The following is a 14,754-nucleotide window of genomic DNA, read 5'->3' on the forward strand; positions in this document are numbered from 1 at the left end:
GAAAAAGTGAACCACGTCAAAGCAGCTTTGCATTTTTTGCATGTGAACAATGTTGTAAAAAAAAAAAAAAAGAGAAAGAAAGAAAGAGAAAAACCCTAAAAAACACTCCACGTCGAGCGTGTTTCCATTCTTGTTATTCCCGCGCTAACTCCATACACACACACACACACACACACACACACACACACACACACACACACACACACACACACACACACACACACACACAAATAATATTACCACCACATGAATACCAAATGCATGAGAAAAAAGCATCCCCCAGACTCAATGACCCACTTCTCTGGACAGACAAACTCTAATCACCACTCGCCTTTACTTTTTATTTCTACGTTATGAAACCCTGTTGCATTATTATATATATTTTTAATGCATGTTTTTTTTAAAACGTTTTACAGCGCAGCATGTTAATTATTTGCACTATAATCTATATTTTTTACAGCTGGCTCTTTAAGCACTTTAAACTTTCCACATTGAATGTTTCCGATCTTGAAAAAAATTCAAAAATGTATTTATTGTTATTCGCAGCGTCGGTTTAAAATCTTTAAAGTGCAGATAATGAAATAAAGTTCCGGCCACTCTTTCTCTCTCTCTCTCTCTCTCTCTCTCTCTCTCTCTCTCTCTCTCTCTCTCTCTCTCTCTCTCTCTCTCTCTCTCTGGGTGTTTTGAGTGTGTGCGGGGCGTCTCAGGTCCACGCGGTGAGGGGTGTGTCATTAATAAGTAATTAGACAGGGGTCACACTAGCCACTTATATAAAGGGACCCTCGCAGCCAGGCAGGCCAGCTTTACGCACAGACCGTTTGGAGCAGAAGGACGCACTGAGGAGCAGCTCCGGGTGTCCAACTCTCACTCTTTACTGCTTCTACTTCTTCTTCTTCTTTTTATAGCTCCTACTTGCGGCTGCATCGCTGTTATCGTTTCCGGGGTTTCTTTTTTTTTTAATTTGACATTTTAATTTGATTTGCAACATGGGCTCCGTGCTACCCGCCGACGCTCTGACTCTGAAGTCTGGATTTAAGTGTCCGAGCCGCTCGCTGTCAGACGTGATCACCTCGGACATCCTGCACAGCTTCCTGTACGGCAGGTGGAGGAACGTGCTGGGGGAACACCTGGCGGAGGAGCGGCAGAGCGGCAGCAGCCCCAAGACCGCCTTCACCGCCGAGGTGCTGGCCCAGTCCTTCGTCGGAGGTAGGCTGACACGCTGGTTCATATGTGGGACTGTTTGATTTCATCGTGTTTTCATTGCGGGGTTTTTTGTTATTATTTTTACGCGTAAGTTAGGCTAAATGTGTTTTCTGCATTACTTTGAATTAAATCTATAATGTTTTTTAATACACAAATTTTATGCAATTTTTCTACAAATCGCAAATTTTTAAAATCGTTGTTTTTTTTTTACTGACAGGCAAATTTGAGCACTATGTAACTTCGATAATATCTTGCACAAGAAACTTCAAAGTGCTTTCACCGAACGTCTCAAAACATTTATTTCCCAAAGTTTTTCTCACTAACTTGTCGCCGTTTTCTGCCTTTCCCCCCATTCTGTCGCTTTCATTTCGACCCATTTAACGCGTTAACCCTTTCAGGGCTCCGAGACCTCGCGTTTCGACGCTTGTTAGGCGTGTAGCCGCCGCTGATTGAAAGACGCGGGGCATTAAATTCATTTGGTTAACTTTGTGCTTGACCTGGGAAAGTTTCCACTTAAACCTCAGGGAGAGAAAGGTTTCCTTTCTTTGAGATGTCCCGGGTTTTTATCCCGCATTCATCAATCTCCGGACAGTCTCTTTTCCTCCCTTGGCAGCTATGGGGCTCCGGAGCTTTTCTCTTTCTCTCCCCTTAAAAGATTTGCTGTTCCTCGCATAATGCACCGTGAAGGCTAAATCTAATGCTATTCATTGCATGTCAACCATCTAATCGCCTTTCCATTTTTTTGTCGCAGAAATTCCTGAGTCTTTTAAACAAGTCCTCGTTTCATTCAGCGCAAATTTATTGCTACAAAGTTCTTAAAAGGATAATGAATTTGGAATTAGCCGTTTCTTTTCCAGTAAACTTTAATGAATATCACATCTGAAGCGTGACAAATTGCTGGACCCTGGGCAATAGAGGACCATTTAACCTCTATTCCGCAGCCTAAAAAAAAAAAAAAATCTTTGATTTTGACATTAAAGAAATCCACGATTTTTTTCTTCTCCCTTTTAGCCCTTTATGGTGCGGATGAAAATGCTCCAGGAGGGGGTTTCTCCGCGCAACAAAAACTTTCAATTCAACCAGATAATCGAATTAAACGGAGGATAAGGTGTAGCTTAATATTTCGTGACTAAAATAAGACCCAGTCCATTTGCAGCTTTAAAGACCTTTCCAGCACTCCTCTTTCACGAGAATTTAAACTCTAAATGCTTCACAACATGTGTGTTTTTGTGCAGTTTTACGCGTCTTTGTAACATCGTGTTCACCTTCCTTCTTTCTACTCGCAGAGGTGCAGAAGCTGTCCAGCCTGGTGCTGCCCAGCGAGGTGATCATCGCTCAGAGCTCCATCCCCGGAGAAGGTCTGGGCATCTTCTCCAAGACCTGGATCAAAGCAGGGACCGAGATGGGCCCGTTCACCGGGAGAGTCCTGTCCCCGGAACACGTGGACCTGCTCAAGAACAACAACCTCATGTGGGAGGTGAGCTGACATTGAGGTGTGATGGGAGTCTGGACCTCATGCGGGGACAGGGGTCATTTATGACACGGTGCGCAGCGCACGTGGCCCGAGTTATCCGGGGTCAGGCTGGTCTTACTTCCGTGTACTGACGCGTGTTTTTTCCCCCCTCGCGCTCAGGTGTTCAATGAAGACGGCACGGTGCGCTTCTTCGTCGACGCCAGCCAGGAGGACCAACGCAGCTGGATGACTTACATAAAGTGCGCCCGGAACGAGCAGGAGCAGAACCTAGAGGTGGTGCAGATCGGCAGCAGCATCTTCTACAAGGCGGTGGAGGTGAGGCTTCACTTCAGCATTGTTTCCGTGAGAATAACACTGGAGCTCGGTGGCTTTATGGGGGTCTTATTGACCGTCAATAAAGTAAATGCCCTTAAGAGCTGCGCCGTCTGCTGGACGAAGGCAGAATACAATTCCTGTGCTTCAGTTGAGTTGAACGCAAATTGAAAGTTTTAATTGAACCTGTTCTCTTTATTCTTCAGACCATCCCACCAGACCAGGAGCTGCTTGTCTGGTACGGAAACACACACAACACGTTCCTGGGGATCCCCGGAGTTCCGGGAATCGATGAAGAACACCTGAAGAAAAGCAGGAATGGTGAGTTTAGACACATTTTACGGATCAACATCGGGTTTACAGCCTGTTTTATCTGTCTGGGGTGTCATGAGTCCAATGTGTTAGTTTCTTCCATTGTGCTTAATCTCTATAGATAAATATGTTTATGAGCAACACTCATCTGAGATCAACTGAAACTCATCACCCTCCTTTTTGTTTCCTCCTCCAGAAGACCCCCACTCGTGTGACGGCGTCTCCTCTTGCTCCCCGCCCGCCTCCACCACGACGGCCGGTCGGATGCGCTGCGTCATCTGCCACCGCGGCTTCAACTCGCGCAGCAACCTGCGCTCCCACATGCGCATCCACACTCTGGACAAGCCCTTCGTCTGCCGCTTCTGCAACCGCCGCTTCAGCCAGTCGTCCACGCTCCGAAACCACGTGCGCCTCCACACCGGCGAGCGGCCCTACAAGTGTCACGTGTGCCAGAGCGCCTACTCGCAGCTGGCGGGCCTCAGGGCGCACCAGAAGAGCGCGCGGCACAAGCCGGCCGCGCACGCCGCCGACCTGGCGTCCAAAGTGTCCCCTCCTCCCCCACAGATGACGACCATGGTCCACCAGCACCAGATGCCCCTGGTGCACCACATCCCCACCATGGCGCTATGATGACAGGGAGGCAGGGACACTCGGAGGGAACAACGTTGCACTTTAGATTGTAGCTCAAGGAGATCCTGATGGGACAGGCCTCCACGAAGGGAAGGGTTAATGTGACAGTAAAGCATCTCACAAAGACATTTAAATATATTGCCTTATTTGTATTGCTTGTCTCTTTGGCTATCACGTGATCAACATTTGAGCAGATAAGATGTTTTAATGATTGTCTGTATTTTGGAAAGCTGAAATATGCTAAAAAGAACTCTGAAGATTTATTATTTTACAGAAAAAGTTGTTATTCTCGTGTCATATAAAAATACAAATGTGAGATTTTCTACATTTTTAAAGGCGTTTATTTTTGCTTCACATCCTCACCAGCTCAGGTGAAAACAACAGTTTGAACGGTAGAAACTAAGGGACACTGGTGTACATTGTTTCAGCTGCATCCTCATCTGAAATTGTCACTTTAATCTTGCACAGACTGTATACTATACTGTTGTGTAATTGTAAAATTGTATTGTATGCTATACTGTACATGTGAATGTAAATACATTTGTGCTTTCTTCTATTCTAAATAAATATGATATGATATTAGTATGCTGGTAATTATTGTCAGAAGTCATCAAAACAAACCTGGTGCTGCTTTAAAGGTTCCCAGCCGGCATGAAACCTGAGCAAATAAGACTTTCCCTCTCTTTTTCCATCTAACAATATAATATATTATAATATTGTTTAGTTAACTACACCTCTAACCCAAAACTATATATGAAAAACTCAAGTTTGAGACAAATAAAGGAAAGAATTTATCCCTTAAACATGTTTTTTATTAAGAAATAATCAAGAAACAAGCACTCTGTCAGGCTCATTCCTAATAATCTAATTGTTTGTTTTTCTTGATCATATCAGTAGAGTGTTTTAAGAGGTGAAAGCCAGAAAGAAAGTTAAATCTATAAATAAATCTGACAATTTTCTAAATTGACTGACCTGTTCTGTATAAGCCAGTAAACAAATATTGGACATAAACAGCACATTGATGAATGTGCTTTTTTTGTCTGTCTGTTACTTGGTTTACTGGTCGCTCTAATTCTTTGAGACTCAATTTTAATAATTTGTTTCGCTCTCTGAAAGGTGTATTTTATTAATTGGGGGTATTCAGTGTTCTTGTTATGTGGTGTGTGGATTAGGATTTTGATGTTTAATGAAGTGCCGGATGGGCCAAAAACAATTTTTCACCTTTGTTGATAATTAAGTTATATCCTATTATATTCTATCTTAAAACAGTTCAATGCAAATAAAAGTGTCCAATAACTGCTTATAGATCAACAAGTATTTTGTCAAAGAGGTGGCATTTTTGAAAAAGTAGTTTTATTTCATACACTTAGTTGTGTATGGCTGACCATCTGTGATGTGTACTCTCAGTTTTGAAATATGTTGATAATCTTAATATAATTTACTGTATCTTCTTATTTAACATTGTGTCACCATAGTGATGAGTGTTTTCTTTCTTCATTCGGCTGGTAATTGCAGTTCGTTTTTCTTCCACGTGATGGCGCCAGATACCCAGAAAAACACAGTCTCGTAAGAGACAAGTCGGCCTCTCCTGGAGAAACAGTGCAAAGACACGCGAATGACAGATAATCATGATCTTAATAATTTGTTTAATGATTTTGATTATTTTAGATATAGATATACAGTAGATGCATGTGAGCCATATCTGAGTCACTGCTGCACTTGTCTGCTATCAGACATTGTCTAGCTTCCCAATGAGTTTTCAGACAAGTCATCATTATAACAAGCACAGGGCAGCCCAGATCAGCATGCTGCAAGTAAATGGACTTCAGAGATAAATAAGATGGACGGAAATTGGTGGACATGTCTTCTGTCCAGAGGACTTATGAAGGATTTTGACTGGATGTTGTTTCATCACTATAGACTGTCCACACTTTCTGCCCTGCATCAGGAAGAAAACAAGACAGATTAGCCATCAGCTCCACATCGATCATGATTTTAAAATATGGTACCAGTTAAACGCGGAGCACCTTTATACTGGTTTAGGCATCCGGTTGCTGGCCTTTCCTTCAATGAGCAGCCACAGCAAGAGACGATCCACTCAGCGGCATTGCGCAGAGCTGAAATGTGCAACAGACATGAACTCTTCTTTTATTTTGTAATATCAGCAGCACTGCTGCTGGGATAATGTTGTGGCAGGAAACCTGATCCCACCCCTATCAGGTTCACGCATCGTTTTACACATGATGACCTTACTATTTTCATATTATAAGTCAGTTGATTAAAATATGTTTCGCACCACAAATAAGGCTGTACATATACGATTATTATTATTATTATTATTATTATTATTATTATTATTATTATTATGAATACATCATTCATCACAATAACACTTAGTTAATAAAATCATTTACAAAATGTGTCCGTTTAAAAATGTTTTATATATTTGTATAAAGTTTGAATACTTACCAGAGAATAGATATCACAGCATAGATCCACTTTAATAATTCCTTCTTTAGGAGTTAGTCTTGAAGTGATATGTTCCGGCGTTTCTTCTCTTACAGAGACTCCGCTCATTGACTAATGTCAGCGAACTGAGGGTGACCACACAGATACAGGAAGTATAGTATTACCTGTGTGTGCTCTTCCTTGATGTTTCCATTGCATGGTTACTTCAAACACAAGAAAATGGTGAACAATGAGATATTCGCACTGACAGTAATCAAGTTAAGAGCAGTGTACACACTTATGATGATGAATCTGTTGATACACTGTGTATATAAAATAATTGAATGTCCATCTTGAGCATTTTGTTTGTAATAACAACTGCTATCAAGGTGCAAAGACTATATTTGTCACTATATTTCATTAGATAAATAAAGTAACAGTATTGCCTTATAATGCACACATTATCATGTCAGCTTCTTCTTAATTTACAATCATTACCACCTCAAAATAAAGCTGGGGGTTAACATAAGGTTGTAAATGAAACAAAAGTCGTTAAATGTTTTAAATAATTTAACAAATAAATTATATTTAAATGGATTATGCTGGGGAGGGGGGGGGGGGGGGGGTAACAAAATGATTTAGCATTAAAATAAATCAAGTTTCACCTCAGTTATATGTTCAATTAAATACATGTGAAGATATTCCGGATAATGACAAAATATCTCTATGTTTATCACGCTACCAAGAGATGCTGTAATCAGAACCGACGGTGACGTGTGTCTCGTCATAGATTGAGTTGGTCTCGCCGGAGCGATGATGCTGTTATCTGTTAGTAGGGTCTGGCCGATTCACCGCTGCTGCTGCAGGATTGTTGTCATTTTTCTGCGGCTAGCCGTGAGCGCTACCTAGCCGTCTGATAGTTTCTCTTCAACATACTTTCATCCAGCAGGTAGGTTACAGATAATGTCAACAAGTGCGTATTGAACCAAGCTGATCATCTCCTGGAAGGAAATCATTCAATTGTAAAAGCAACCGTTTTGTTGTTGTCAGAAATAGATGTCGCAGCTAAAAAGTTGAAAGCAATTATCAGCTAACAGCTAGCTAGCTTGACGTTAGCTTGAGAGACATTTGTGCTAGCATAGCTTTGAATTAACAAAGCTCTTTACTGATTTCGCTTAACAAAAACACACAGACATATGCTTGCTATCAGATCTATATCTAACTGTAGATAATACGTCGTCCGTCAGTAGTGGGGCTACACGGTATGCTGAAGGGGCACATGAACTTGTTTTGAGTTGTCAGCGAGAAAAATGTCCATGTTAGGGCATCTTCACACGACGGGTTGGTCCTTCAAAGAAGAGCTGCGTTTATTAACCCAGACTTAGATGGGATGTCATCGTTTTTTCTTTGATAAAGTGTATTTTGCATGGCTTCCCTACTGCTTGTTTTAGCTCGTCATAGAGGAATGCCACGCTAACACGGCTCTGTTCCTGAAACGACTCTGCTTTTGTACATTTACCATAAAGCTCTCCTTTTGTGTTGCCGGTTTCTCGGACAGCTCTGAGACAAACGTAGAGTCGTTAAGTACAGGTAGCCGTGACGGAGTACGTGTTGATGCACGGCCACACCTGGCGGCAACGATATATTATATTAGTGAGCTGCTCTGACAGCAGGACAGACCTGAACTCCGTGTCTGTGCATTGCAACACACACCAGAGTAGCAGCTCAGCTGTCAGGCTTTAATTAGACCATGAAAGGACGAGCCTCACGTTATTTATTGGTGCAGAGCCCCCCCCCACCAGCGTACCGATTATTGATTGATTGGCAATTGCAGCCCTAGTATGTACCACAGCATGTTACGTTTGGTATTGAGTTGTTGCCTGAAGCCTCACAATTATCACACAACCTGAACCCAGTATTTATCTCTGGTATACACACTGGATGTGTTTTTATAGAAATTAACTTGAGGGTCCGATATCAATTAAATAAGTAACATATCAGTGGAGTATTACTCTTATGTAGTAAAATCATCAGTTTCAGCTTTAATTTATTTATTTAAAGCTACATTTTGCAAAATCCGTACATAGACACCGTCTCAAGTAGTAACCTATTCTGTATTTGATAAGAGTTGAAACTATTAATTGATAATGTGATAATGAAAATAATCATCAGCGTCACGTCCATGTTCCTGCAATGTGCGTGTTATGCACAGGATGTTAGGATGGAGTGTGTCCCAGTTCTGCCGGACAGCCTGGTGTTGGAGATCTTCCTGCGTCTGCCCCATGATGCCGTGCTGACCGCTGGTCTGACCTGCAGACAGTGGCTGGCTGTCTCCAAAGATGAGTTCCTTTGGCGGGAGCTGTTCTACAGCTATTACCGCATACCACGCTCTGTACCCCAACACCCAGGTAAATAATCGGATGTTCAACAGTAGAAAGTCAGTGTGTCATACAGTATAAAAAGACTCTGGTAACAGCTTTGAGTCTAGACATTTAGAGGCCAGTAGCTTGAAATAACTCCTGATCTTCCTTTGCACAGCGGCGGTGTCGTGGTTCAGGGAGTTCAGGCGTCTGTTTGACTGTATCCCCTGTGTGGAGGTTCAAACCCTGAGAGAGCACACTGACCAGGTCCTCCACCTGGCTTTCTCTCACAGGGGTCACCGGTTCTCCTCCTGCTCCAAAGACTGCACCGTTAAGGTAGAGGGGCTTTCTTTTTGCCAACGTGACAAGTGATTGTGTTTTCAGATATCTGTCAATCATTTCGTTTTAGATACTGTGAGTAAAAACACTATGATCAAGTCAGCGGTCATCAATTAGACAATTTGTCATTTGAACACCAATTAAGGATTTCATTGTATCTGTACATGAACATCATAGGCAGTGAGCTCTCATAACATATATGCAGTTATAATAAATCCTGGGGATTGTTCTTCTTTGATCTCCTAGACGTGTCGTCCTCCTTATCACCCACTCACTTCTTTCTTCTTGTATGCAGCTTTGGGACACTGAGCGGCCAGATGGTAATATCACGATGGTGCACAGCTCCAGCATGCGTCAGTTTAACTGGGGCTACACCCAGTTCTCCCAGTTCAACGCTGACGACACCCTGCTGCTCGTGTCTGGTGTCTACTTGGGCCCCCACCACTCCTCGTCTGGGGAAATCGCTGTCATCAGTCTAGGTCAGAACCAAAATAAACTTGTCATAATTTCCTGTTGACATTTTATTGAGTTATTTTTAGTTTTCACTTGTAAGACTAACTAAGAGTTTTGACTTTTTGCAGAAAATTACACGCTGTTGTCGCGTGTGAGGAACAAGCCGTACGATGTGTTTGGCTGCTGGCTGAATGAGACACACCTGATCTCTGGGAACCTGCACTGGATAGGCAACATGACGTCCTGCTCTGTGCTGTGGCTCAACAAAGCCTTCCAGGTCAGACCCAGTGCAGCCGCTAAAGCTTCTTTGACGTATCAGTCAAAATGGTCAACACTGATTGGTTGAAAACATGTTCAAAGACACTTTTTTTCACCACAGGATGTCGAATCGGAGAACGTCAATGTAGTGAAGCGCCTTTTCAAGATCCAGAATGTCAACGCCAGCACCATCCGCACAGTGATGGTGGCCCACTGCCGTCGTCACGACAACCCAGACTTGCTGCTGGACTACGAGGCTCAGTCCCAGGCTCGGAAGCAGAAAGGTCAGCAGCCGCAGCACCAGCCCCTCCTCTTTGATCTGGGAACTTCTGGCAGTGAGGAAGAAGATGAGGAAGAGGAGAGGCGGGAGGAAGCAAGGCCCACTGCCCGCCTTTCTCAGCCCACCATCTCAGGCCTAGGGCACGTTATCCAGGTGTGTGTGTGTGTGTGTGTATGTGTGTATAAACATATCTAGTGCACTGATGGTGCTACGTTACTACGTGAGTTCTCTGATTAACACATGTAGGCATATTCTTTGATTTTTAAATAGCCATGTTGTTATTTAGAAATTCTGAATTATCCTTTGTTTTCATATTTTCCTGCCACTGACATTTGACTGTGAGATTGGCAGTTGGAACAGGGACCTTAGATCGTGGTCACAGTACTGTTCTACATCCTCTTTTTTTGTCTTTTTCTTTCTATACTTCTCTTCCTTTGTTAGAGTTGTAAAAATGTAGGGCACACAGAGCTGGTGATTGAGAACCACGTGGCTAAGATGATGGGCAGAGCCCACACGAAGGCACCTGACTCCAGCCTAATTGAGCCCTCTGAGCCTGGAGAGGGAGAGGACAAAACATACTTACTCTTCACCACCGGCAGCCTTACGTACTCCCCTCACCAGATAGGTAGGAGTGCTTCCAAGCTGCCGCATCATCATCATCATCATCATGCTTGCAGGTATAATGCAACAAACGTATGAATCATTGTATGAAGAAACTTCCGTCTTTGTCCCTTTCCAGGTATTAAGCTGATCAAACCCGACCAGATGACCACTTGTGGTCCGGTACTCGGGGAAGAGCGCAGTTCAGATGAGTTTTTTGATTCCCTGGACCATGTTATTGATATCCATGGACACATAATTGGAATGGGCCTTTCTCCAGACCACAGGTAAGTAAAGGATGAATGGATTCTGTATGCTTTCATGTAGAAAATAAGCTAAATGGACTTTTCACTGTTTTTCCAGAAAGTCTCAAAAACAGCATATAATCAACTCTTTTGATTACATATGCCCATGACTGTTAAAATTACTCCGTTCCTTTTATTCATCAGGTACCTTTATGTGAATAGCCGGGCATGGCCAGCTGGGTGTGTGATCTCTGACCCCATGTCTCCTCCTCCCATCGCTGAGGAGATCGACCTCCATGTCATTGATCTGAAGAGTTTGAGGGAGGAGAGAAGGAGCCTTCGTGCTCACCGAGCCTTCACGCCTAACGATGAGTGCTTCTTCATCTTCCTTGACGTCAGCAGAGACTTTGTTGCCAGGTGGGTAACCAAAGACAAGCACATTTTCCAGGAATAAATGACGCTTTAACACAGTAAGCCCTTGGTTTGCATGTGTTTCTCTGGTAAGTGATCATATACGATAAGAGAAGTGATACTCCTTTGGTGGTAAATTTGTACCCACAGTCATGTCATAGTAACATCTGTCTTTTGGTGGCCTTTCGTCGAACAATCAGGATCCAGTTTCATAAATCTGGGGATTTGCTGTTTTTTACTCTTCTTTCATATTTGTTTTTGGACGATTGCGAAAGACAAAAAAGCTATTTGAAGAGGTCAACTTGGGCTGCTCGGAACTTGTGACAGGCATTATTAACTTTGATCTAATATTAGATCATTATTCACTGATTGTTTTAAATGGAGAAAATAATTGACAGAATAATCAATCAAATTATGAATAATAATAATTGGTTGTCACAGCCTTACTATTAACACACTGAAGCAAATGCTTTGACAATAATTCTAAATAAATAATTTCCTCGTGAGGACTTTGCTCACTTATCTCCACACTCCTTCCCGTAGTGGTGCAGAGGACAAGCACGGCTACATCTGGGACCGACACTACAACATCTGTCTGGCACGACTGGCCCACGACGACGTGGTGAACTCTGTAGCGTTCAGCCCCGCTGATCAAGAGCTGCTGCTGTCCGCCAGTGATGACTCTACCATTAAGGTGTGGCGCTCACCGCGCATGGTCCGCCTGGCGCAAGCCCCCACCCGGGCACTGAGGTCCCGCAGCCTCCTGCCGTCCTGGCTGAGCCGCAACAAGAACTCGATGCCTGCCAGCAGCGTGAACGGAAAACCGTGAGTGAGGTTGGGAAAACGTTGGCTGTTTGACGGAGCTGAGAGAGGAAAGTTTGGTCTTTTTTTCCCTCCGCGGTGTGAATATACATACACTCCATGTATATGTAACGTGTGAATACAGTCAGTGGTTTTGCTTGAGCTCACGGTGTCGTGACACACAGCAGTGCTCAGTGTCGTCAGCTAACAGGAGACGTGGGACGTGATGATGTGACTCAGGGTTCGACACTAGAGAGCGCCGTTACACCAGCAAAGGACAGAAATCACTACACTTGTGCTGTTGACGGGAGTGATGTGAAATGTTCTCACAGGTAGAGATAGTGTAGGGCTGACACCTCAATGCATAAAAATAGACGTCCATACATGTTTCCCAAGAGATGGTGATTGTCTGTTTTTATCTGTAATATTGTCTGAACAGGTCAGGCCTCCTGGACCTGAGGTCTAAATGTATGTAAATGTCAGAGACAACACCTTTATGATGGCGGTTGTCCTCTCCAGCTCATCAGAGGCAAAGTGCAGTGAATTATTTCAGAAATATCTTTTCTTATTAATGTAAATGTCCAATTGATGTTTTGAGTTTAAAAACCCTAGAAATAACATCTTCAGAGAATTATAAAACCATTTAAAACCAAAAGGGAAGACGATGTTTAGATGCATTTGCAGCAGTCTGCCTTTGTTTTTTCATTATAAGCCATCCCGTTGTATTTGTGCCCCATAAATGTATTCAAAGTAGAATTATTGAGTAATTTAATCTAGAAGAGATGTTGAGGAACAGTTTGCGTAAAGCATGACTGAATTAAAAAAAAAAAAAAAAGTGTTGTTTGTGTAGCTTATTGTTATTTGGGCCTACATTATGTAGAAAATTTATTTAAACACTTTTATTCATTTGTTACACAAAACTGCACCTTATCATTCAACAGATAAGTCTGGCCGTTGTTTTCTTTCCTCATCATTAAATGTCACAACAAAGAGTGTGGAGTATTTGGATATACAGACCCTGCATATGGAGTAGCCCTTCCAAGTACAACTCTAACTATATACAGGTATCCTTTGGCAAATTAAGTTGACTAACTTTCAATTTGATGTCATAATCAAATGCATTCAGTAAATTTGAGGTTTTTATTAAAGTTAGTTGGGTCGGCTCATCACCTGGCCGAGGTGAATTGGTTGCATTTGCATGTCAGATTTTTTTAGAGAAACCTGTGTGAATTAGTCTCATCATACTCACAAACAATTGAACAATATTTTTCCATGTTTTGAAATGTGTGTAATTGGTCATGAGCTTTCTCCTGGGTCCCCTTTGACATCGTTCTTGTGTTATTTTTACTTGTTAATCATGTTTCCTGTCCTCTGATGTCATTTCTTCATACCCCTCTGAAATAAAAAGCATGCCCTGAAAGGCCACAACTCTACAAACGTGTCAGATTTATGTTCTTTTCAACTTAGACTCACACTCATTCACATGTTATGAGCAGAATCCGACAGTTACCCTCCCTCTAGTTGTTGCTAATGCTAATTATACATACTTTTATATATGTATATTTTCACATACTGTAGTATGGCCTTTTATTATTTCTTTATGATATATATTATACTAGGACTTTTCATTACTTTTATGACATACTGTACTGTAGGAACATTTTTGAAATATTCTTTCTGACTACTTTGATTTTATGAGATACTATACTATGACTTATTTCATGTGAAGGCATACTACAATATGACTTTTTTAGAAATGACATCATTACGCAATACTGTGACACGTTCTTGACATTTTATTATGACATGCTATAAACGTTAACGTTGTGTAGTCACTGTGACCACACAGATGACATTTTCGGCCAGAACTCAAGAATTCAAATACTAATCGTGACATAATTTCACGCAAATGTCTAATAGGATCAAATGATAAAGCGAGGACATATTCTATCGAAAAGGTCAAAAGTCAGAGACGAAGGAGATGAAGAGGAAATGAGACCATTTTCACATTTGGTTAGTTATGATACTGCTGTTGATTGGTGACACTAATCTTGGGCATGCAACCCTCTAAACTGTGGCGATCGTGTAGATCTTCTGTGCTGAAACCTCAACTCAGATGGAAACAACTCCCAGGTTTTACCCTGGCCTTCATCCCTCTCTCTGCAACAAGCTACCAACCTGCCACCGCTCTGTAAAAATCTAACTATCGCTGGAATCAAACATGTCCATGTCATGAGCCATTCCAGCTCACCTTCCAAGTCCTCCCTGCATATAGGAGACTGGACAGGCGTGGACATGAACTACTTGACTGGGTGGTGGAGATGAACAACTGCAAGGTGGTCATTCTAGTTTTTAACATATAGTATGTCATAGTATAGTATGAACATCTTTATATGGCATACTATAATGATTATTCATTACATTTTAATTACATACAATACTTTGATGTTTTGTGATTTTTTTTTAAGAAATACTATATCATACATACTATACTGTATAATACTTTTTATGACTATTTTCCCACATACTATGCTTTATTACTTTCTAGACATTATAGTCTGACTTTTTTTTACATACTTCACTATGACTTTTTAAAAACTATTATATGACATTTTTTTTTACATACTA

General features: G+C 42.0%; 2 protein-coding genes and 1 long non-coding RNA gene across 3 annotated transcripts; 2 read left to right on the forward strand and 1 right to left on the reverse strand.

Annotated features, from left to right (window-relative positions):
* Positions 1 to 895: 895 nt before the first annotated feature.
* prdm12a (PR domain containing 12a) lies at positions 896 to 4,513 on the forward strand. The gene is made up of 5 exons (XM_084035385.1): positions 896 to 1,206; positions 2,490 to 2,680; positions 2,837 to 2,992; positions 3,196 to 3,310; positions 3,498 to 4,513. Exons 1-5 carry the CDS (start codon positions 987 to 989, stop codon positions 3,929 to 3,931), a joined length of 1,116 nt encoding a protein of 371 aa, XP_083891511.1. The 5' UTR covers positions 896 to 986; the 3' UTR covers positions 3,932 to 4,513.
* A 1,044-nt stretch (positions 4,514 to 5,557) lies between these two features.
* LOC311029865 lies at positions 5,558 to 6,542 on the reverse strand. The gene is made up of 3 exons (XR_014598922.1): positions 6,401 to 6,542; positions 5,959 to 6,048; positions 5,558 to 5,870 (listed from the first exon to the last, which is right to left on the reverse strand). It is a non-coding gene; the product is annotated as an uncharacterized lncRNA (long non-coding RNA).
* Positions 6,543 to 7,196: 654 nt separating this feature from the next.
* Positions 7,197 to 13,338, forward strand: fbxw5 (F-box and WD repeat domain containing 5). Its single transcript, XM_084035764.1, has 10 exons — positions 7,197 to 7,328; positions 8,592 to 8,787; positions 8,918 to 9,075; positions 9,374 to 9,557; positions 9,660 to 9,808; positions 9,911 to 10,222; positions 10,511 to 10,694; positions 10,809 to 10,956; positions 11,119 to 11,331; positions 11,869 to 13,338. Exons 2-10 carry the CDS (start codon positions 8,601 to 8,603, stop codon positions 12,152 to 12,154), a joined length of 1,821 nt encoding a protein of 606 aa, XP_083891890.1. The 5' UTR covers positions 7,197 to 7,328; positions 8,592 to 8,600; the 3' UTR covers positions 12,155 to 13,338.
* Positions 13,339 to 14,754: the final 1,416 nt, after the last annotated feature.

This window comes from Eutrigla gurnardus (assembly GCF_963514095.1).
Source record: "Eutrigla gurnardus genome assembly, chromosome: 19".
Taxonomy (NCBI): Eukaryota; Metazoa; Chordata; class Actinopteri; order Perciformes; family Triglidae; genus Eutrigla; species Eutrigla gurnardus.

Excerpts from the sequence above, each read along its gene's own strand:
- fbxw5 (XM_084035764.1), top strand. The coding sequence starts at position 8,601 with ATGGAGTGTGTCCCAGTTCTGCCGGACAGCCTGGTGTTGGAGATCTTC. Across the intron at positions 9,076-9,373 it reads CCAAAGACTGCACCGTTAAG|CTTTGGGACACTGAGCGGCC; the intron begins GTAGAGGGGCTT and ends TCTTGTATGCAG. Across the intron at positions 11,332-11,868 it reads AGCAGAGACTTTGTTGCCAG|TGGTGCAGAGGACAAGCACG; the intron begins GTGGGTAACCAA and ends TCCTTCCCGTAG.
- prdm12a (XM_084035385.1), top strand. The coding sequence starts at position 987 with ATGGGCTCCGTGCTACCCGCCGACGCTCTGACTCTGAAGTCTGGATTT. Across the intron at positions 1,207-2,489 it reads GGCCCAGTCCTTCGTCGGAG|AGGTGCAGAAGCTGTCCAGC; the intron begins GTAGGCTGACAC and ends TTCTACTCGCAG. Across the intron at positions 2,681-2,836 it reads ACAACAACCTCATGTGGGAG|GTGTTCAATGAAGACGGCAC; the intron begins GTGAGCTGACAT and ends CCTCGCGCTCAG.